The sequence below is a fragment of the Trichoplusia ni genome, chromosome 10, assembly GCF_003590095.1.
Source record: "Trichoplusia ni isolate ovarian cell line Hi5 chromosome 10, tn1, whole genome shotgun sequence".
Taxonomy (NCBI): domain Eukaryota; kingdom Metazoa; phylum Arthropoda; class Insecta; order Lepidoptera; family Noctuidae; genus Trichoplusia; species Trichoplusia ni.
The window spans coordinates 1,633,800-1,656,668 of record NC_039487.1 but is presented as its reverse complement, the minus strand read 5'-3'; the positions used below and the strand labels follow the sequence as shown (position 1 = coordinate 1,656,668).

Genomic DNA, 22,869 nt, shown 5'->3' with positions numbered 1-22,869 from the left:
GACCAGTCTTATTACCTATCTAGGCGATTAAAAGCTCTACGAACTATGATTGGATGGGGCTAGCAAGCCAATTTAGACCTTAATTATATAACGTTAAGTGTCATTTGCCAAGGGTTGGGAAGGTATACCTCGGGGAAATCATGGGAAAATTCGCTTTTATACGGTCTAATATCTTGTTTCATGTCTTTTGACACTTTTGAGGTAAATAACTATAATTTTAGCTTTACTTAGCAATTATAGAACAACAGTTTCACGGAAAACCTTTTATTTTTGTCCTCAAATCGTGACCAAAGAGTCTCGTCATTTTTAACAAAATACTTTTTTCGCCTTATTTCTTCATTTACTAGGAATAATATAAATTATCTACCATCTCTTTCTTTTATCCCTATCTCTCTTTCTCCTCAATGTTTATACTCGTATTTCTGTCAGTATTTATTTTAAGTCGACAAAATACAAAACACTTCCAGACCTATCAGTACGGCTCTCTCCGCTCATAATAAATCATCTTTATTTACTCTGCCATAAGCAGAATTTTTGATTAACTCATTATTTCCTGTACAGATAATAATTATTAATAAATTCCGTCTGATATACCCGGAGACATGTACCACGAAAACTTAAAACGTTATGAAAATGAATCTGTCGTATTTGTGAAAACGAGACAACGATATGTTCAATGTAGAGCGCTCTCTCGCTCTCACAACGGGTGTTGGTTCAGGACTAAGTAACGATCCGACATCAAACGCAGTTTTATTAATTCTCGCTTTGAGCTGCCATATTAGAGCAATATAAATAATAGATTTTGAACGACACTCAAAAATGAACTTTAAAACTATGGCTGAAAGTTCATAAATGCTCAATAAACGATGCTCGCACGATCTCGGGATCGTGACGTGCAAATATTTTTGCGCTTTGTGCTCGTTTTTCTAAAGTCTATTTTTCAATGGCAAATAAATATCCTCGGCGTTGTGTGGACTTCAGAAAACATCACGCTTCCCCATTGAATTTTTAAAATCGCGTGAAAGATTACAATCGTAGCTATAAGAAAGTACAGCGAAGCAAAAAGTGCGTACATTTATGTGAAACACTATACATTTGTAAGTGTCTCGGGCTTCAATTTTACATAAGCTTTGATTTGAATAAAACTTAACTCTCATATCTTGACTGCACAAAAAAGCCCACTGCTTGAGATCCCTACAGAGCGCGACGTGTCAGGAGTTCGATCACCGCGTAGACAATTTGCTTCTGAAGTGTTTTCTGAAGCGTGTTATTCTGTATTTGTTTCTGAAGCCCACCGCGACACAAGAAATAAATTCTTTTCTTTTCGCAATTCACACAAACGCGTAAAACATATAATAATTTATTTGAAAGAAGATTAAGTAGCACTTTTTGAACGTCAATATAACACTGATAGCGTCCTGAATCGTTCGCTCTACCTACTTAATGCATTCTAAGTATTCTAGCTTTGGAGAAGAAACGGAACAAAATTCACAGTAAAATATAAAATGTCGTAGGACATGGTATGGTCTCTATACAAAACGAGCAAAACTTCGCATGCATTTAAATGTCTCCCTTATTCCAAATGACAGCCTGGATACCCTATCCCGAACTTCTAGGCCAAGTATTTTAATTAAACAACATACCGAAATGTAAACCCGAAATATTCTAATGCAAAAATGTTACACCCTTTATAAAAAAAGTTTTTCACAAATATACAAACGTAATATATGAAAAGTGTTGCCAAAATGTGTTCGTTGAAATTGGCATAAAATGAAACGTCTGACGAAGCCACGGCAACACTAAATTGCTTCATTTTTAGCCATACAGTAACGCACGCGAAAATTAACCTTACTGCCATGACACAAAGCCTATTTCAACATCAAACTAATTTAACGCACAAATTTATGATAGAATTTACCATATCTTTAGAACTAAGCTACGGAAAAACTTTATCAATATCTATTCGTGGGAAGGAATTAAAAATGGCGGGCAACTGCCTTAGAGCCTAAAAACAGGACGATATTATTGAAGCTCCTCTGTCTATCCGTCTGTCCTCCTATCTGTCTGAAATAAACATAGAGGTTCAGTAACTATCATAAGCAAATTATTGTTATTCTTAGGCTATTTGTACGGCTTCCTCAGTCATGCGAGTCCTTATCAAATTGTGGCGAGTTTTAGTAATATGTTAAGTAATCATTGTTCTGTGTGTACCAAATCTGTTTGAAGAAAAGCTTTTCCTCTACGTAATGGATGCGTCTTAGCTAATCGTTAGATTATTAGCTAAACTACCACTGTTTGTAGTTTTCCTCTGTAGGGAAAGGTTCTGGTAGGCTATGCTTGGACTTCGATGAAAATAACAATTAATCGTTTATTTAGAGTTCACATGCAATTTATTACATATTAACTTGGATAAAAATAACCTGTAATATATTTTCATTAACCTGGCAAATGTTGGTTTGAAGTTAAAGTAAATTTAAAAATACATCAGTTTTCAAAAGCCACGTTAAACCTACTATCCGTGAGCTCAATCCCCGCGAAGTGCAAGCATTTGTGCAATCCTTGAAGGCTTGTTCCAGGTCCACGTGTTTTTGTACAACTTCCTTGAATATTTTTAAACCCCTTGCGATACAAGGCTTAAAATCTCAACAAATATATGATGATTTATTAGAAAAAGGACCTAGTACAACTTTTTTAACGTCCACATAACACTAACAACAACCTGAATCGATCACTTTACCCTGTCATCTTAAATACAAACATAATATCCATAAACTTAAGACAAACCCAAGATATCTAACTGACAAAGTTCAAGGCAGAACTCCCCCCTTACATAACTATTTGACCTTTCGACTTAAAAATAGGGGGAAACTAAAGCGACGTGGCAGCTGCCTAGTCTACTCAGCCAAGAGTATTTTAATCCTCTAAGTTAAGTCGGCTGGATGCCAAGAAATACAGTCTCGGGTTTCTTTGGAAAACCTTTCAGACTCTTTGCTGATATTTGATGCCATCGAGAACTCTTGAATAAAATTTGAGTAGTTAATGGTAGACTTGTGTTAAAATGCTCCTTTAATTATAGAGTACGGATTTGTTTGTGTATTGAGTTTGTAGTCTTTTTGGTGGTGCTGGTTTAGTTTTTGTTTATTTTTGTCTCATACAATGGTACATGTCGACATACAATGGTACTCTTTAAATCGACTTACAGAACCAATTTTGAGCTCATAGCAGTTTTGTACGTTAATCATTATTTTTTTTGTGTGAAGTATTGACTGTACTTCTACAAATAAAATTGAAAAGAAAGAGTTTTATTAATACAAATTTTAAACAATTTTAATAGAACATAGTTGAGTATTGAATTATGAATATTAATTCATATTCACAAAAAAAATAACTGTATCTCAAAATAAAAACGAAACTAAATTACCCAATATATAAAGTTCAATCCACCCTTTTCAGAGCTTTAAAGTTTCCAAAACATATAACGCTATTTCCATCCCTCCTATACATTATAATACCTTATTTAAATATAAGATCCTCGGCTTATTATACTTAATAACCCCATATATTATCCAAAAACTGATACATCTTACTTAAAGTACATTTTCGTAACTTAATGTTATATGTTAAATATGTTTTGAGACGAATTTGATATAGTACCGAAGAGGTATTCTTATCATATATTTTGATGATAATATGCCTAATTATCTCACTAATGTTTATGTAATAATATTGTTGTTGCTGAAATCTCTTCTTAAAATATATTTTTTCGTACGTCCTATGTGATGACCTCATTTACTGGTTTATTTCAGTTACTAACATCCTCACGAAATAATTACAGGAAAAAAAGACGAAAAAAGATATGTAGTCATATTTATACCAGAATTTAAAACATTAAAACAAACTGTTTAAAATTACTAACTTTTCCCTATTACAATATCTTTTTATTTCCTTTATTCTCAAAGAAGGTTTTAATAAAAAACAAATTAGTACACAATTAAAATAATAACACCAATCCGCGCGTAGAAAGACAAAATAGTTAAATGTAAGATGAGCATTTTCCTCGAGACTCGTAGCACTGGTTACGCGTGCTACGAATTGCTACGACCTTGATCATTTGTGATTCAAAAGAAACTGTAGCTTAGATTTTTAACCCTTTAGTCAATTACGAACTTTAAGTAGGTTGTCTTTGAGTTCAGATTCCGATGAAGGATTTGTTGCTATTATAATCTCAGCCTAGATGTCCCTCAGTTAAGCACAGGCCTCTTTCCGTATAGGAAAGGTTTATAGAAATGATCACCAGGCCATCTCAATGCGGGTAGCGATTTCAGATTCCCATATTTGGATAAATTGTTTCTCTTGAGTTTGTCATCTTTGTTCCTAAATATATTCTAAGAAACCACGTAATCGAATAATTAGGAAGGTACATATAGTCACATTGGTACGTATAGTCAGTTTGCCTGCGTTGGACTCAAACCTGCACTTCATGCATAAAAATCATGTTCTGAATCAATCATTAATTTACAAGTAGGAAGAAAGAAATTATTTTTTTTTTGCCTACAACTTTGCAAGGATCTCTCCGTCAATACCCCCTGCTCACTCTTTTGCTTATTCTAGCGTAAAATTGAACCTAAATAAGCGATAAACAAAATGTAAAACTTATATTTATTTATAAAGGAAACGCGATAACAGACACACGCGTTTACCAAAGTACTTTGAACCTACTTACATTGATTAGGTAACTCATTAATTATTATTTAACTGAAACGTGAAAATTGTTTTTCAGTAGTGAGAAAGAATGGAAGATGCATAACTAATATGAAATTAATATTCAAATAAAAGGAATTCATTTTATATTAGTAAGTCGCACGCGGCTTCGCCTGTTTAGATCGATATCGATATAAAAAATAAACTTGTTTTTGTAAGACGAATTCATTTCTTTTTATCCTAGGCTATAATCTATTTCTATACCAAATTGCCTCAAATTTGGTCACGCAGTTTTTGCGTTAAAGAGTCACAAACATTCTCACATACGTACTTTCACGTTTGTAAGAAAAGTAAAAATGAATATGTGAATTACGTAATATTAAATAAATTATAAAACTAATCTTAATAATTAAATAACACATATGTATGTCCGTTTTTACATAAAAGATTTTATAAAGAAAATAATATAATAACAACAAAATTATAGGAAACGTTTCATAACTCTGCAAAAATCATAAAAGCCTTAATTTGCCGATAAAAGGCAAATAGATACTTCGCCGTATTATTATATCTTGACGTATTATTCCTTGTAGATAATAAAATACCTTTTTATATTCCTATAACCACAAAAGTTATAATTCCAGGAACCTTCAATAGATATTACTTTTCATTGAATTCGCCCGAAACAAATGTACCGTATGCCTGAAAAGAAAATGTGTGTAGACGTAAAGTAAGAAAGATTTTCTGAAAACACAAATGAAAGAAGCTGTTCATTAAAACAACTCTACAATAAATTTAGGATATAATAACATAGAAAATACGTTTACAGAAGATATTGTTTTACGATATATAAACCAACAGAATCCCCTTTTGATCATACAAGCAATTCGTAATGACCCAAAAATTCTCGAAGCAAGGACGTTCCAAAACAAAATAACTCGATATCAAAAACCTTGTTAAACTTATTCAATAACCTTAAATGTTCTCCATAAAGAAGCTCCAATAAAATTCTACGCGATATTAATCAACTTTTTATCGAAATTCACACAATGAAGTCAAGTACCGCACTTCACATATACATAGGTATACACAACCTACCCTGTTACATAAAACTGAAGACGCCGACGACGTATCTAATCGTCTTTATAGCAAAACTACGTTCTAAGAAATACAAAATCCAATTTGTTATACAATAATTCGATTTAAAAATACCTTAGTTTATAATCGCGAAATTAACTTACCTCTAAACCGTCCCCCTGTGCGCGAACTCGTATCAGAATCTATTCACACACTGACATAGCTTTTTAAACTACGTTTTTAAATATAAAATATCACGATTTCTTGTCTAAATTCTATTTACAATTTTATTTACAGTTTTCCGCAAATTTCGGAGTGATACTGGGGTTTGTAGAAACGTCAGTGTTGTCGCATTCGTTTGGCGCATGCGCGCGGCAAGATGGCGGCCGAGCGGCGGGTCGATACGCGCGATAAGGTCCGCGAAGGCTGCGCCACCATTGCCGCTGACATTGTGTTAACGGGGTAACATAAAAACGAGGTCACTGTTTCATATTAGCCCGCGCTTCCGCGATACTCAGAAATTGTTGCCATAACGAAAAATATATTTTTGTTATGTTACCTGGCAACCTGTTTGGTTTAATTTATGTTGGACTTGATTACATTTGTTTGTACATATTTTCGATGGAGTTTATTTTGTGTGGCAGGACCTAATTACTAGAACGATCTTACGGGGTCTGCGAAGTGACCTTTACTTGAATATTATATTAAAAAGGTAAAAGGTCTCTTTGACATTCTCAGGGAGGCTTTTAGGTACAACGCCTACGTATATTCTGTACCCAGTTCGTGCACTACATCAAATGCTGGCAACCACTAATTAGTACTTATAGATACATTAGAGGCTGTGGGTTCCTCTTCGTTCATACGTCTAGCAATTTGGGTTAAAAGGGCTGATTAGAAGTGATGCTTTTATAATAGTTTATTTACAAGGTTATTTTGTCGTATCTATGGTAGTAACCTTGTGAAAGATAGTGAACTGTTCATTATAGTTTGAACCGTACTTCTAACCTCGTTATTTATAACATAATCTGTTCTGCTACCCTTCTTTTCTTGTAAATCTATGTGTATTATATTTTTTCGTAATAAAAGGATTATTGACTAACTGGGTTTTTTACTTGCCAGAGAGGGAAGACTACAATTCAAATAAATATATTTTTACGGAGAATAGTAATGCAGATAATAGCAGTTGCAATTGATGTTTGTCAACCTTGATTATTATTCACTATTCTCCCATGGTTAAATTAAGTAGAATCCAAAATTACCTAGAATTTTACTACACTTATAGGAGAGTGGTTGAGGTCACCACGTCAAGACCCACTGATGGCGACATGTCGTGGTTTCGATCCCGCGTAGGAAGCGTAGGTCATCTACGAATGCTTGCCCCGAGTCTGGTCATCTTTGTGCGTGTGACTTTAATAACTTCAGTGAAATGTCTCGCGACATAAGGATTCAATTCTTGTGTGAAGGAACTCGGTAAAAAAAATGAAGACTATGGCCGAGCAAGCCAAAGTACTCATGTAAGGAAGCTTTAAACATAATTATATGGGTGTTTATATGCTTTGACAAGGAAATTTTCTTACAATAGAACAAAAAAAACAGACAATAATCTAAAAATAATTTATTTAATCAATATCATCAATATCGGTCTTGAGATAGCGGACCTCGGGATCGCTGCTGGTGCGCCCGCGCAGCCGCGCGAGCGTCGTGATGCCGCGCGTCGTACGCTTCAGGTAGAACGCGAGACAAAGTGCGCCCACGCACATCACTGACACCAACAGGCCTGTCACTATTGATGTCACGTTTGATATGCCTGGATAGGAAGAACAAATCATCATGGTCACACTAAGTATGTTGGGGTCGGCTTCCAATTTAACCGGCTGCAGCTAAGTACCAGAGTTTTACAAGAAGCCACTGTCTATCTGTCCTCCTCAACCCAACAACCAGCCATACACCCAGACAATTTGAATAAATATTCTGATATATTTTTGGTCATAATTATTAGTTGGATGTATACCAAGATAAAAAGAAGAACAAAAAATATATTTTCGTTTTTGAGAAAAAGGGTTATAATCGTTGAATTACTATTAATCTAGCTCCTGCTTAAGACCAGTGCGGGGAGGAGAATTTTTAGAAAAAGGAACAGAAAAGTACCTAATAACATTAATTTAACCTCATTCTCGAAGTATTTGAGATAGAATCAGTTGAATATTGTATATAACTTACATTTACAAGAACTTCTTGTCCTTATCAAGTATCTATTATGATAATAGCTCACCTTTGTTCTTCGGCGCACTCTTCACATGTTCCGTCACCAAATCTTGACGTACCGTCGTTCGTGTAAAGGAGGATGTCGAAACCAACACCGGAGTTGTTCTGTATGTCACTTTAGTAACATTTGCTACTGGTTTGCTAGATTTAGTTGTAGTCTTCACCACTGGCCTAGTCGGTCTAGCCGTGGTTGTAGTTGTAGTAATGGTTGTAAGACGTTTGGTTGTAGGAACAGTTGTACGCCTAGTAGTTGTTGGTTTAGCTCTCGTCGTTGGTTTTCTAGTAGTTGTGGATGTAGTTGAAGTTGTAGAGGTTGTAGAAGTGGTTGTTGATGTTGTAGTGCTGGTTGTTGTTGGTGGCGTTTCGGTTGTTGTTGCGACTAGTTTTTGGGTTTGAGGTAGTGAGTCCGAGCTTGCGATTGGGGTTGTATCTTCATCGTCTGAACAAAATGGTGAAATTATTAAAACGTCTAAGGTATCATTTACAACATTTGTTAAATACACAGAAGGAAGAAAGCTTTGAATAAGTCAAATTGCTAATAGCCTACGTTCGAATCAAACCTGCACCTCGTGCACACAAATCAATATATACTTACGTACAAACATACCATGACATTTATACTAAAGTGGGTGATTAGTAAATCAGTATTGATCACATTTGTTCATTAAATGATAAGTAAAGAAGTTTCATAATACTTACTGTTGCTAATATTAAACGCGCAGACATCCAAGAAGTCGGGGCAACAGTTTTCGTCGACCACGCATGAGATCTCACAGCCGCACCCGCGATGCGACATGTCGTGCTCGAAACCATACATATCACAGCGACCGACACACGATTCTAAGGAAAAGATAAAGAAAAAAGTAAGTTATTTTGTTTTTATATTATATTCCACAACTTTCACACAACGCCATCTTGTCTCAAACTCAGCAAAACTTGTATTGTGAGTACTAGACAACTGAAAAACAATATTTCTAAAAACACATAGTATAGATAAATTACACACAGGATAAATGATCGTGCACGTACACAAACATTTGTCCAGCGTGGGAATCGAACCGACGTCCTCTGATATAGCAGTCAGGGTCACTAACCGCTAGAACAACAGGCCAGTCAAAATTAATTTTCACTTGCAAATGGCATGGCCCGCTCGATCCATTACGATCGAAGTGTCTTGGGTGCTATGTCCGCGTAGAGCAATCATTTTTGCGATCCTTCAATGCTTGTCCTATGTCTGGGTGTATTGTGCATGTGACTTGAATGTTTGTGAAACCCCTGATGTTTTGTTTTTACCCATTTTATACGGCAAATTGAAAAACTAAGATGACTTATCAATTGGGTTATGTACCTGAAACTGTAGGTGGTGTGCTGGCTTCCACCATAGCTCTGGTGCAGTTTTCCCCATGTTGAATGGAAACATCGTCGATTGCGATGTCACTCATAAAACTGGCTCCTCTGATGCCCTCGATCACAATCTGTTGCCGGAAATTAATATAGAGTTAAAATGAATCGTCAAGTCGTACTTTGCATCGCTTTGTGTAGAAATTTAAACCTCGTTGACTTTTGTAAAAGCATACACCATCAGAAAATCCTTAACCTGGAACGGACCATGGGCTCGCAAAATGCACAGGTGAGTTAGCCCAGCGTTGCGCAGACCAATCAGTTTAACAAATCAGGGTGTTGGCCATTATTTTGACAATCAAAAAGTTTACAGTTTTTTTTAATTAGGCTGCGCAAGATATCGCTGCTGGGCGAACCTGGAGAGAAATTGAAAAAGATACAGAACTTTGGAGGAAGAAACCTTATTTTCATAAATGGCTTTTTTGCATTTTTACAGTTGCTTATATATCCCCAATCACAGATCGCCAATCGGTATTCTAAAGCTCATAGCTTCTTCAACAATAAAAAAATGGGCAAAATGAAAACCTATGTCTCAAATGCACCTGAAAATCATCAGTAAAGTTTGACAGCATGGAGACACCGCTGTACCACTCGTTGCCCTGGTCCCCCCACTTCTCGAACAGCAGGTAGCGGTCTCGCGTTGGTCCCCTCAGCACCTCAGGGAGAGACACCTTTTCCGGCTTCTGGTATACTCGGAGACCACCCATACTCCTGGAAATAGGAAGTGTGTTGAAAGGAAAACAAAGTTTCATTTGAGTAGAACAGAAGTTTGATTGCATTGTGCCTTTCAAGAAAGTAAGAAAAATAACAAAGAATGTATTTAAATTTACATGTTGGGATTATTTAGAGTTTTTATAATTACTATTTTAGAGTAAATTTCTACCTCAAAACATGGTTATGGTTTTATTTTACACGATGGACCAAAAAAATAGCTTATTGTTTCCACTAGTTAATATTTTCTGAAACTAAGTATAGGTTTTTCTAATTTGGGGTTTATTTTTTATTATTAGCTTAATATTTCATAAAAAAAATATCATTAAATAAGAAAAAGACTGTAAGGAACGTAGGCCTAGTGTGGCGGGCAATTTCAGAAACTTGCAAATTACGTATACCGACACCCCAAAATGCTTAGACAGCTTTTTAAGAAATACTTTTTGTAAAACCGACCTCCCGAACATATGATAGAAGAATATGAAACAGCCATCTTTAGCCATGTCATTATCATATACGGGTGATATCAAGCGGGCTGTCTCGTTCTCAACTCGACCCGTACTCTCGATGTACATGTAGTAACCTAGAAAAAGAGCAACCATTAAAAAAGAAATAATAATAGCTTGAAAACTGCTTCTTTGCTGCCGATCGCATGGACACCGTTGTAGCTCAGGGGACAAATCGCCTCTTTTTTCTGGACTTCTTCCGGAATCCGAAGTACGCAGTGTTTATAATCCCTGGCCGAGGGCAGCGTGACTGCTTAATAGTTCAAGAAATCAAGAAATGAGGATACGGGGTTTTGAATTGAACTGTTTTTTTACCCGATGGCTTGAGAAATGTAATGTTTCAAGCATATATGCTATACTTCAGATACATAATCTTCGTATGGGCGCCCATACTTCTAGCACGCCCAAACGCTAACATATTATGTTATAATTATTCATTGTCAGGAACTAAAAACCATGTTGAACAAGTGATATACAAAAATACTTGTCTAAGTGGGGATCGAACCCGCGACACATAACGGACGGGTTGACATCTCCACTCAAAGCCCGCTTCTGGCCTCGTCTCGCCACTCTTGCTTACCAGTTCCATTCTTCCCGTAAGTATGGTCAGTAGCAGGACCCGTTTGTAAGAAGGCTGAAGGAGTCTTCTTGTTCCATCGTCTCCAGTCGAAGTCATGAAGGTCGTCCAGCTTCCAGCCGCAAAGGTTTTCATCTTCGAAGTCGCATGCCGTTGCAGGTTTCGCTGTTGCATCTGTATTATGAAAAATATTGATTATAATAGTACCTATTTAGTGATAGTCTTGTTCACGTAAATTCGTCGGAATTTTATTTATATACTATTTTTTTAACTATAGTGACTATAGTTTTCTTTAAGTATAATTTTAATAAAATTGTGATCATTTTATTCCTGTAATATTAGCTCAACAATCTCCTTTTCTTTCTTTTTTGAGGGCACTAATTATGATTTTAATTCGGTTCAATAACCTATTTCTTTAACCTCGATTGTGAAGTAGAGTGATCCATTTTTTACGAAATTTCAATATATTATTTGAGAAATTGAAACCAATATTTTGTGTTGCAAGAAAATAAATATTACCCTAAAAAGGGGTAATTGAAAACTTTCTATTATTTATATAATTATGATTATTACGCATTTTTGAGTGAATAAACAAGGGTAATCCGCTCATGATTTTTTCATTGACCTCACTTTTTACGGGAATTAATTTGAAATTACTTAGTGAGTAACAGTCTGAAATCAAATGGTGAAGATAGATCCAGTCGGTCATAAATTGGAGTAAAATCAAAAAATAATATTACCAACGCATGCTGGAGCTGTCGAATTCCATTGTCTTCCATCGCAGTACACAACAGAGGATCCAACAAGCTGATGGCCAGGCAGGCAGAAGAAAACCAACCACGAATCGTTGTGAGAAGCCATAGTTACCGCATTTGGCACATTTCCGATTGGTGGACAGCCTGGCTCTATAAAATACGTTGAATACATATTTAATATTGGAATCTGAAATCACTAATCATAGGAGGTGGTGATCAGTTCTCAAACTTTTAATGCAGCAAAAGAGTCATTAGCACAGAAGAAGTAAGAGATTATTTGTGGGGCATAGAATTTATGTATAATGTTTTTCTTGTATTGCTAACATACCAAGATTCGATTGAAAATAAAATACACTCATCTTATAAATTAGTAAATAATTTCATAAAAACGCATAGCATTGTACAAAACAAAATTCGCTCTTAGCGATAAGACCGCCCACGTGAGTATTTATAGTTTTTAATCCTATATTCATACCATAAATAATATCCGTCTAATACTTACTAACACAAGTAGGTGAAGGGACATCCCACTGCCCGCCTCTACACGTGGCGTACTTGTTGCCTACTAGGATGTACCTTGGGAGGCAAGAATACCGAATGAGGTTCCCTCTGCGCATCATTCGGACTCTGCCGTGAAGTATACGAGGCACTGGACATGGTGACGGCTGGCGGTAATATGTAAATTCTGAAAAGGAATTCATAAAGTAAAATGTTTTTTTTTAACCTGATTATGTTGGCAGATAGGTATACTTAATTGACATATAAGAATCGTTAAATTTTTTAGAGTCATCTATGACAGACGACTGAAAGAGCAGCCGTTTTAGTTTCTTTTGCCATTTTTTTATCATTTATTCTTAGAGAAGTTTACATAGCATCTACAAGTTTGCTAGCCAAGCAGTGTCGCTTTTGGTGAGAAAAACTTGCGCTGATGGCTGAAATAGCACTGCGGGAGTGACAACTAGAGTTTTTATAGTGGCAAATTTACCTACTGTCTAAGAGACGTCAAAAAATTAATAGAAAGGAAGGAAATTGTTGCTTTTTTCTCACCAGAGCAATATCGTTATCACATGAAAATCAGCCCATTTCATAAATGTATTTGCGTTTTTAAGATTTTTCGTTTGTCCGATAATAATTTTGATGAAAAATAATATGAATATAGTGGGTTATTTAAGACGAGCATAAGTTTTGTACAACTGAGAACTGAAGCTACACCTACGCTGTTATTTCCATGAGGACGGAAGTTTGATGTCACGCATACCGTCAAGAGCGTGCGTCCGGCTGATAAAATGTATAAACCATATTTTTAACACATACAAATAATTTAAGTTTATGTAATTATTTATTATTGTATTTTGTATATCTGATTTAGTCTCGAAACTTCATCCCATAATCCACATTTGCAACGATGGAGGAATGACTCGAAATATTCGTGATAATGAGTTTCCATAGGAGAACATTCAATTCAAACAGATTTTTCAGATTTCGGCCAATTTTATGACCGGGTTTTTCATACTAGCGGTGTATAGTTATCCTAAAAAGTTTCGACTATTATAGTATCGAATTCCATTATACCGCAATAGAAATATAAATACAATCAAATAACCAAATCAGTAATTGCTAAAAATATTTAATTGAATGGTTTATCACAAAACGTTTTTCCTTAATGTCATACAGGAAAAATAATAGAGGTAATAGCCTAGTAGTCAAACCGCAGGACTGCTAAGTCAATGGTCTTGAGTTTGATTCCAAGGCACGCACTAAACCTTCGAATGTTTTGTGCGTTTTAGAAATAAATACCACAAATTCCGTGTTTCGGAAGGTGCGTAAAAATGTGGGACCTGCGCCCAATCTCTCTAGTGATTTTAGATTACCTTATCCGATGGCTATGAGAGTAAAAAAAGAGAGTATTGGCGCACACGCTTGTGCACTATATTATGTCATAGTTGCCGTGGCCAGAAATTGTTCAGGAAATTAGTAGACAGGAAAAATGATGAGCATTTGTACTTACAGGTAAATACTTAGTTATAATAAAGACAACTCTGTCAGGACCTACATAGTGAAATAATTTTCACTTAATAAGTAATGAATTTCAGATGTTATTTATTATAATTTACCCTATTGTAAAATGTTGTGTCCGTTCTCAAGTATTGCATGCAAATAATATGTCCCAAAACTGTAGTATTCTACCGTATTAGAGTGTAAATGTATTTAAAGCTTAATATTTAGGCTGTCGCATAATGCCCAAACGAAAATAATTGCTGGTAGCGAATTCAATATAAAACTAAACTAAGCACTAACTCGGTAGTCGGAATACCATAATTATTTTAAATAATTATGTATCAATGAAAGGAGGTGTAGGAATTAGTTAATTTACTGCAAATACAAAAATCAATATTTTGTGGAGAACTGCCCAAAACCATCTTAAGTTTTCAACGTAAGTTCAGAATGTATTTTCAAAATAAAATACTTCTGTAAATACTGACGATTAAAACGATTGTGCGATCGATATGTTTAGCCTCTTATTATTGTTGCTCTTCCTGATACATCCATATCCTATTGCACATTTAATTTATAAAACTTCAAACGTTCGAAATGATATATCTGAATTTACTAAGCAGATTCTAGCGAACCATGGTCAGAAACAGGCAATACTATAGTATACTTAGTAACTAACGAGTATTTTATTCTTTTTTAAGTACTATGAGCAAAGTTTTGCATGCATTTTTAATACATATTTCAAAGCAGTACATACAACGTTGCTTTCAAATTGTGACCACAAAACAAACGAACATAAAGAAATAACGAAAAATACAAATTCCTGAAAGTCAAGATTATAAAATTAATAACAAGTACTCACGTGCGTCAATAAGAACGTTTAGAAATAACAAAAATATACACTTTGAAATCATTTTGCACTTAGTTTACTGGTTGTCCACTCTTTCCTTGTTTATTTAAATATAATAAATAAATATGATGTCACTTCATATTTTCAGACTAGACTGGTTGTCGTTGCGACACATTTTAAAATGTTTGTTTTAATTATGTTAGTTCAATCAGGACCAACAAAGAATATATACGAGCGCAGACTAGTCGAGGGGACTGTTGTGCTCCCGAATATAATACTCAGAGGCTATTGTTCACAAAAAGAGATAAGAGGAATACAAAAAAGGACAAAAATGTAATTATTGCTGCTTTCTGGTTTTGATATATTCAGAGAAATAAGAAATACATAAGAGTAACTATGAAACTAAGAACACTATTAAATGTAATAATAGAGCTTGGTTTTTTTTTCGATAGCACCCAGTAAAATACTTACGATAGCTTGTAATTTGTCTAGGAAGAAAAAAAAATATTTAAGCATTCTATTCATTCCAGCATATTCAAGATCGTAATGATAATAGTGTTATTTACATTTACTTGACAAATTAATCAGTTACTAAATAGTAAATAGGACAACGTGACATCTGTTAATTATTTAATCTTTGCTCTCAACGGGATGCACATATTTTATCAGTGGACGCTTCCTTTTGACTTTCCACCGATATTCCATTTAATACTATCAGCAAACATTGTATTCTGTACAAACAGATTAACAAATTAATTGTTATCTTATCATTAAACAATACTCTTGAAACTTTTGGAAATTTCAAAAAACAGAATTTTGTGGAATGACCGAAAATGATTCATAGTACTTCGGGACTTTTAGGATTTTACTACAATCCATCAGGAAATGACAAACAATTAATCATTTGTGTGTCACAAACTTATACTAAAGATAACAAGACATGCCGTAGTTCTGTTTTGAATTTTATTATATTTTTAGTGCATTCAAATATTTTATGTTCTTGTGGAAAACGTAAAGAAGTTTAAGTTTTTTTTTACAGAATTTGATTGTATGATTCTCCTTTCTTAATGGAAATTTATGTTTTAAATAACGCTCCAAATAGTGGCATTAATTAATAAGATTTATATGTGTACGGTAATATGGCTGCAATGGTCGAGATAATAAAATAATTAAAACCTACTGTTTCAAGAATATAAGGTAAAGTAACGATAAAAGATTTTTAGCTTTGGGGTAAATTAAATCATATTATGGCAACATTATATATCCTTAATGTCAAACTTAAATCAAAACTTTACGACTTACGAGTTGCTTTTCGGAAATTCGGACTCTCATTTCGCGTTAATAATTTAATTAAAATACTGTACGTTATTTAATTTATTTTTAAGTGGTAAAGAAAGTTAAATAAAAAGCTGCTTTGAATCATAATATTTAAATTCAGACGGTGTATCAACTCTTTCTTAATGTTTAACAAAAACAAATAAACATTGCATTATAATTAACATGGAAAGTATGTGCAGGTTTTGCTTACAAGTATCTAATGAAGATAATATGATCAAATTACATGCAGAAAGCGATGTTATCTCGAAAATTCAGTCAAGTTTGTCAATACAAGTAAGTGATTGACGAAAATAATGCGTCGCTTTTGTAATTATTTGTATACTTTTTAAGTAACTACCTGACTGTTATTTTAAACAAGTGTATAAACATGAATCCATTTCTATTCTCCTTTTAAAGTGTCTTCTATCCTCTATTTACTCAGCTACAATTCTGAAACTCAAATCAAATAGAGGCAATGTTTACCTTTTAAGCACTTAAAAGTACCTTTTTGTAGAATAAAAGTTTAATAATAGGTTAATAAAGTACCTAGCAAAACCTATATCTTAAAAAAAAACATTATTCACCAAAATATTCTCTTAAATACTATAGCTTAAATTACAGAATTCAAGATTATCTTGAAATGTTTAATTTCTCTAAGCATCAAAATCCTGGTATATTTAAACTATTTATTACAGATAACAATTCAAGATTCCCTCCCAAACCAGTCATGCAAAGAATGTGAAGACAAAATAACAATTATATACGAATACTATTTAAAAGTAAAAGAAAGTGAAGAAAAATTACAACAATACCTAAACAATGGTTCCATGGAAGCTTTTAGTCCACAACTAGCAAATAAAATAAATATAAAAGAAGAAAATGATAGATTAATATTTTGTGAAAGTGAATACATTAAAAATGAAGATGCAGATCACAAACCTATAACAAATAGCACAAAAGAGAATAATTTCAATGAATTCAATGAAAATGATGATATTAAGAATGAAATCTGTATGGATACAGACAACTATGACACATCACACAATTCTGATGAAGACACAACCCTATCTGCCATAAAAAACAATAAGACATCACCATTAAAAGCTTCTAGAAAACCTAAGAGGCAAAAAACAAAAACACATCCACAAAAACATCATAAAATTGAACCGCAGAATGGTACTGACACAACTTCAGACGCACTCAAACAGTTTACGTGTCTAACTTGTCTGTACGTCTGTAAGTCACAATCTGATCTCATAAAACATTACCATGATAACCATATGCTGAATAAAGTAACATATTCTGTTGATGGTGATGAGGGTACTGTGGTATACAAATGTGATGGTTGTGGGATGATCTGTGATAGCATTGAGGATATGGAAATACATTTGGGTCTTCATAAAGATGAGAGGCCATTGATTTGTAAGATTTGTGGTAAGATAACTACTTTTAGTTGGTTTAAGGATTACCCTAACATTGAATGGCAGTGATTGCCTCATGCATTAAGTCAATTCTCATATAAACTTTAAATAAGATTCCCCCCTAATTCCTTGAGGTAAAACTAATGATTAGCGTCATTAGGAGTTTCACTCCATTGTGCGCAACATGTGAGTTCGATCGCAGCGTGGCGTAAGAGCATTCATATGATCCACAGGCGTCCATTTGAGTTGAGAGTTTGCAAAAACCCCGTGACATAACAATTAAATGCCTGTGGCGAGTCGTTAATAAAACATTTATCTTCTCTTTTCAGGAAGAATGTACAAAACCGTGACGGAGATAATCCGGCACGCGCGCGCACACAACGGCTTCAAGCTGCAGTGCTCACACAAATGTGGGTACACCACCGCTTACAGAGGCGCTCTGAAAGAACACGAGAATAGACATCTCGATGTTTATAAAGTATGTCAAAATTTATAGTGAGCTTTGATCAATTTTAGCTGCTATTTTTCACTAAATAATTTAACGTAATTTACAACTTATAGACTTTTTCTAACTTGGTAAGTGTAAAATTGTAAATAATAATTCAAAAGGAGTCGAAGAGAAAAACGATTTCCTCTCGCAAGTAGCACCTTTTAGGTTTCTTTTGCTGTACCTCAAACTTAATCATGAAAAAGGAAAAGACATTTTATTTAAAAATCCTACTGCCATTGATCAAACAAGGATTTGAATAGAAACCCCTGCTACACAAGGATTAAATGCCTTAGTGCGGGGGTCGTAAAAAAAAAGAAAAAGGATTCTTCCCCTTACCAAACTCTATTATATGTTACAGTATACATGTGAGAAATGCGGTAAGGGTTTCCACGCTAAGACATGGTACGAGCAACACCAGAACATACATAACGGACTGAAGCCATTCTCCTGCGATCTATGTGGTCTAGCTTTTCATATGGACAGGTTAGAAATACATTAAGTTTGTAATTTTGATTCCCTAACAAAAGACGCATAATCTCAAAAGACACTATAATATATGACGGACTACCTTCAACAAAATGAAAGATTGATTCTTATAAAAACTGTTTTATTTTTTCAAAATTCAATTTCCAGTATCACTTGCAGTGATTTATATGTTCTGCAAATACACCATACTTTACAATCGGTTAAGAAATCAAAGATACCTTAACTACTAATTTAACTTCAAATTCAGTTAAGACACCCAAAAAAGGACGAACACGTTACACTCTTTAAACCATTAGTAAACTGTGTTTATCTTTTTATTTTAGGTATCTAACAGCCCACAAGACCTCCATGCACCCGCAGACGTCCAGCGTTAAGCGATACATTTGTGTGCATTGTAACCAAAAGTGCGATAGTGCCAACAGTCTAGCCATACATTTAGAGGTAAAATATATTTTGTCCCTTTTTGAGAGAATACTGACACTTGGTACACGAGTCTCCGTTCTGAAGACTTTGCTCATCCAGTGTGAGTATGACGGTACTCGGTGGGCACTTGGAGAATAAATTCTCAGATTATCGAAGTCTGGCCAATACCGCGTGTAGGCTTTAGCTGTTGCCCGCGACTCCATCCGCGTGGACTTCAGTCTACAGCCCGCGGTGGTGGGAGAGCCGGGATAAAATCTAGCTTACATTACTGCAAAGTGGCCTCAAAATCCATCCAGTAGTTTTTGCGTGAGCAACAAATATTCGCGATTATTATATTGAAACCCCTTATACCCAAAAACCATTTTTTTATTTTCTACCTTTATATTAGTATGGATAGGGACGTGTTCTAATCCACACAGCATGCATTTTTTAACCCTGTCGTTAGCTAATGACGTCATCATTTCACTTTGGACAGAAACACGGTATAAACAAGGAAAAGGAGTTTCTATGCGACTTCTGTGGGAAGATCCTGGCGAGTGGAGACCAGCTCAAGTATCATCATCGGATGCACTCCGGTGTTAAGCCATATTCCTGCAGGTTAGTTCATAGACATTTAATATTACTTAATTGTAAATTGTGGTATGCCCAGTCGCTCTACACATATAGTCTTATGTTCTATGTTCGCGGTGCCAAAATATCATCCTCATCGAGAAGAACTGGCAAAAAACTGCATGGTGTGTAAGATAGCTATTACCTAGAATTTGAACGCTAATGTCTTTAAAAGTTTATCTTTACGAATGGCGGCGAACCAAGAATTAAATTGTACGTAATCGGCCGCAGCCCCATAATAAGTTATACTTTACCACCCTTTATACTTATAAAAGTAATATAACCCCCACAGCATATGCAACAAGACATTTGCCAAGAAGTTCAATGTGAAGGTCCACATGAGCTCTCACTCCAGCGAGAAGAGTCACGCCTGTACGGTTTGTGGGAAACGGTATACGCAGAGGAGTACACTTCTAAGGCACGTAAGAAGGTAAAAAACTAATGTAAAAAGATAATTAATAAGAAACCTTTTCCCCTCTCATATACAGCCGCACCTAGCTTGAGAATAATGGGCTGACAGACAGACCAAACAATGGATTTATAAATAGTAAACAATATCCACAAACGGAATAAATTTCTATGCTCATGGAACAAATGATGATGACACGAACCATGGCACAGAAGTCAGGGATTCGAGAGACTGGCTTTTATTTTTCTGTTTATCATTTAGGCATTACAGCAAGATTGGAAGTCATTTATAATATTTTTTTTTCTTTCTCAGGCACCATGCTGGTGGCACCTCACCAATCCAGCCTGGATGACATTTAAGAAGTATTGAAAATCTGTTAAGATTTACAATAAAATGATCTTGTAGTTGTAATTAATTTATTTTATTTAAAATAAACATCCCAAAGTATTAACAAATTAAGAATCACACTAGCGAAAGTAGCTAAATGAGTGTTAGGAAAACGTATGAGTGTATACTATGTCTGTTACCGCTTCATGCCAAAATGAAGACTAAAATGACACCAGGCTGGTGAAGCCGTAAACAACATAAAAATAATGAGTGACATGTAAATCCTTTTAAGTATTTGTACAGTTATAGGTCTGAATGATTCTTATCTTACATTTCAGTTTAATTCCAAAACATTAGCCTCGTTGATTTCTGAACGTTTTTTGTTTACCAAATTATCAGTCAAACGTCGAGTTGACATTAAGTTAACACTAAAACACTTCTATAATTTATATTTATTTCGGCAATTGTCGCTTTTTTGTTTCTTGTACTGGCTCTTGTTATTGATAATGGACTCGCTGTAATATTGCCACGAAAGTAAAACTTTTAACCAGTGTAATGTGTTTTTAATATAGAACGAAATCGTGTTATAATTCGTACCAAATTCTGTTTACAAACTATTGCTATGACAGAGGGACAGCGTAGTGAAAAACTTGAAATGATAACTCTTCACAAGATATTATTTTCTATTTGTGCCTTTTCCTTCATTTATAAGTATTATACTATAACAACGCCTAACATAGTACAAATAAAAGACCCACAGTTCAGTGTGCTGGGGCCATACAACAGAACTCAATGCGCAGTTGATGATAAATACGATCAATTGATAAATTTAAACAAATTTTCGTTTAAAATTAATCCACAACCATGCGGAGATTACCCTGCTGGTCTATTGCTTATGATTATTATATCTTCAAACCCAAATAACGTCGAGAACCGAATGATAATACGCAGTACTTGGGGACGAAATGTTGATTCAACAAGAGTCGTGTTTTTGATGGGCGAGTCAGAAAATTTGACTCTCTCTAACCAAATCAAGAATGAGAGTATGAAATTTGGGGATATAGTTCAAGGAAACTTCATAGATGTGTACAGAAACATGACCTACAAACATGTAATGGGTTTAAAATGGATTGTGCATCATTGTTCGAAGGCTAAGTATATTTTGAAGACTGATGACGATGTTGTGGTGAATTCCCGGCATATGAGACACTTCTTGACTAGAGAGTTGTCTCCATGGGGGGCTAGAGACCTGATAACATGCCAAGTTCTAGAACATGCTAAAGTACAGAGGTCGCAAAAATCTAAATGGATGGTAACTTGTGATGAATATGCTGCTCATTATTATCCAACATATTGTGCAGGTCTGTTCTCAATGTTATTTCTAATCACATTTTTATCCATTGCTGCATTTCCATTGCTCCATATATTATGGCAATGTATTACTTTCAATTATGACAATTTAATTAACATAGTTGCTTTGCACTTCCATGCATAGTGAATGCAGGTTTCAATTTTGCCCAGGTGAAGGAAGGAAGACACTAAAAATAAATAAATCTTAGGATTGTGCAGATCTTTTATATTATCGTAGAACTTATTAATAGATTTATATTGTAATACTTTCCAGGTTGGGCCATTTTATACTCACAGGATGTAGTACCACGGTTACTGAAAGCTGCTCAATCAACACCATATTTCTGGATTGATGATGTTCACATAACTGGAGTGATTGCTCAAAAGATCGGCATACCTCGAACCTCACTATCCAGCCTAATATTAAGTCAAGGTAAAGTTAACATGTTGAAAGTGTTGGGCCCGGAGTATGTTGGACCATTCGTACTGGGACCACCAGATTTGACTTCGGACAGAATCATGGAAATATGGAAAGCTATTCCAGAATAATTCTAGGTTCCCATACACACTTTGATGTATGAACAAAAGTATTTAAGTGATTTTTAAAATCTTTTCAACTGTTAATATTTTTTTATCATGTTTAGATTGTCACAATCCCAGGCCTAAAACCTTAACTTATTAACAATGTATTTTAAATTATTGGTGTCATATTTTATTACTATAGCACTATGCATTTTGTGTAGTTTTAAAAAGACAAACAATATAGAGTGATTTATTTTATAAGTTTTGTATTAACCTATTTTAGGTGTTATAATGATAGACTGCAAAGCAGTGGAAGCGTTATAAGTAAGCCTTATATTGCATTTACTTAATTTATGATGTCACTTTCAGTATTTTAAGTCGACTAAATATTAAAACAATATTTAAAAGTCATTGTTGTATATATGGTGTGTATTTTATAGTACAATTAATAATGAATAGGAACTGGTTTTTTTTTAATCGAATTAAGTATTTATTTTATATATATTTACAGTATTTTCCCATAAATTAAAAAAATACATAAGAAACTTATTAAAAATATTATTTTTCTTTTTTTTATTCCACAGCTGTGTAGTCTATTATAAAAAGTTTTGTGCCAGTATTTTGTTTTATTAGAAATATCTCGTACCAAATCCAGTGATTTTATTTTATAAGCGCAA

General features: G+C 34.5%; 3 protein-coding genes and 1 pseudogene across 3 annotated transcripts; 2 read left to right on the top strand and 2 right to left on the bottom strand.

Annotated features, from left to right (window-relative positions):
- The window catches only part of LOC113498167, a 51,560-nt pseudogene extending 45,306 nt beyond the window's left edge, over nucleotides 1-6,254 (bottom strand).
- Nucleotides 6,255-7,377: 1,123 nt separating this feature from the next.
- Nucleotides 7,378-15,246, bottom strand: LOC113497939 (MAM and LDL-receptor class A domain-containing protein 2-like). Its single transcript, XM_026877759.1, has 10 exons — nucleotides 14,851-15,246; nucleotides 12,496-12,678; nucleotides 11,979-12,143; nucleotides 11,242-11,412; nucleotides 10,612-10,738; nucleotides 9,987-10,155; nucleotides 9,392-9,518; nucleotides 8,743-8,883; nucleotides 8,051-8,482; nucleotides 7,378-7,585 (listed from the first exon to the last, which is right to left on the bottom strand). The coding sequence occupies exons 1-10, from the start codon at nucleotides 14,900-14,902 to the stop codon at nucleotides 7,398-7,400; spliced, it is 1,755 nt and encodes a 584-aa protein (XP_026733560.1). The 5' UTR covers nucleotides 14,903-15,246; the 3' UTR covers nucleotides 7,378-7,397.
- A 739-nt stretch (nucleotides 15,247-15,985) lies between these two features.
- LOC113497940 (zinc finger protein 567-like) lies at nucleotides 15,986-20,404 on the top strand. Its single transcript, XM_026877760.1, has 8 exons — nucleotides 15,986-16,449; nucleotides 16,851-17,589; nucleotides 17,906-18,054; nucleotides 18,425-18,549; nucleotides 18,876-18,993; nucleotides 19,451-19,572; nucleotides 19,877-20,014; nucleotides 20,306-20,404. The coding sequence occupies exons 1-8, from the start codon at nucleotides 16,339-16,341 to the stop codon at nucleotides 20,343-20,345; spliced, it is 1,542 nt and encodes a 513-aa protein (XP_026733561.1). The 5' UTR covers nucleotides 15,986-16,338; the 3' UTR covers nucleotides 20,346-20,404.
- A 316-nt stretch (nucleotides 20,405-20,720) lies between these two features.
- LOC113497942 (beta-1,3-galactosyltransferase 5-like) lies at nucleotides 20,721-22,686 on the top strand. The gene is made up of 3 exons (XM_026877770.1): nucleotides 20,721-21,681; nucleotides 21,945-22,250; nucleotides 22,337-22,686. The coding sequence occupies exons 1-2, from the start codon at nucleotides 20,943-20,945 to the stop codon at nucleotides 22,217-22,219; spliced, it is 1,014 nt and encodes a 337-aa protein (XP_026733571.1). The 5' UTR covers nucleotides 20,721-20,942; the 3' UTR covers nucleotides 22,220-22,250; nucleotides 22,337-22,686.
- Nucleotides 22,687-22,869: the final 183 nt, after the last annotated feature.

Bases quoted from the DNA above. Each gene is read 5' to 3' on its own strand.
- LOC113497940 (XM_026877760.1), top strand. From the start codon at position 16,339: ATGGAAAGTATGTGCAGGTTTTGCTTACAAGTATCTAATGAAGATAAT. The intron at 17,590-17,905 runs GTAAGATAACTA...TTCTCTTTTCAG, and splicing joins ATTGATTTGTAAGATTTGTG to GAAGAATGTACAAAACCGTG. The intron at 20,015-20,305 runs GTAAAAAACTAA...TTTCTTTCTCAG, and splicing joins CTTCTAAGGCACGTAAGAAG to GCACCATGCTGGTGGCACCT.
- LOC113497942 (XM_026877770.1), top strand. From the start codon at position 20,943: ATGACAGAGGGACAGCGTAGTGAAAAACTTGAAATGATAACTCTTCAC. The intron at 21,682-21,944 runs GTCTGTTCTCAA...AATACTTTCCAG, and splicing joins TTATCCAACATATTGTGCAG to GTTGGGCCATTTTATACTCA.
- LOC113497939 (XM_026877759.1), bottom strand. From the start codon at position 14,902: ATGATTTCAAAGTGTATATTTTTGTTATTTCTAAACGTTCTTATTGAC. The intron at 12,679-14,850 runs GTGAGTACTTGT...ATTCCTTTTCAG, and splicing joins AAACGTTCTTATTGACGCAC to AATTTACATATTACCGCCAG. The intron at 12,144-12,495 runs GTAAGTATTAGA...CGTATTTTATAG, and splicing joins CCCTTCACCTACTTGTGTTA to AGCCAGGCTGTCCACCAATC.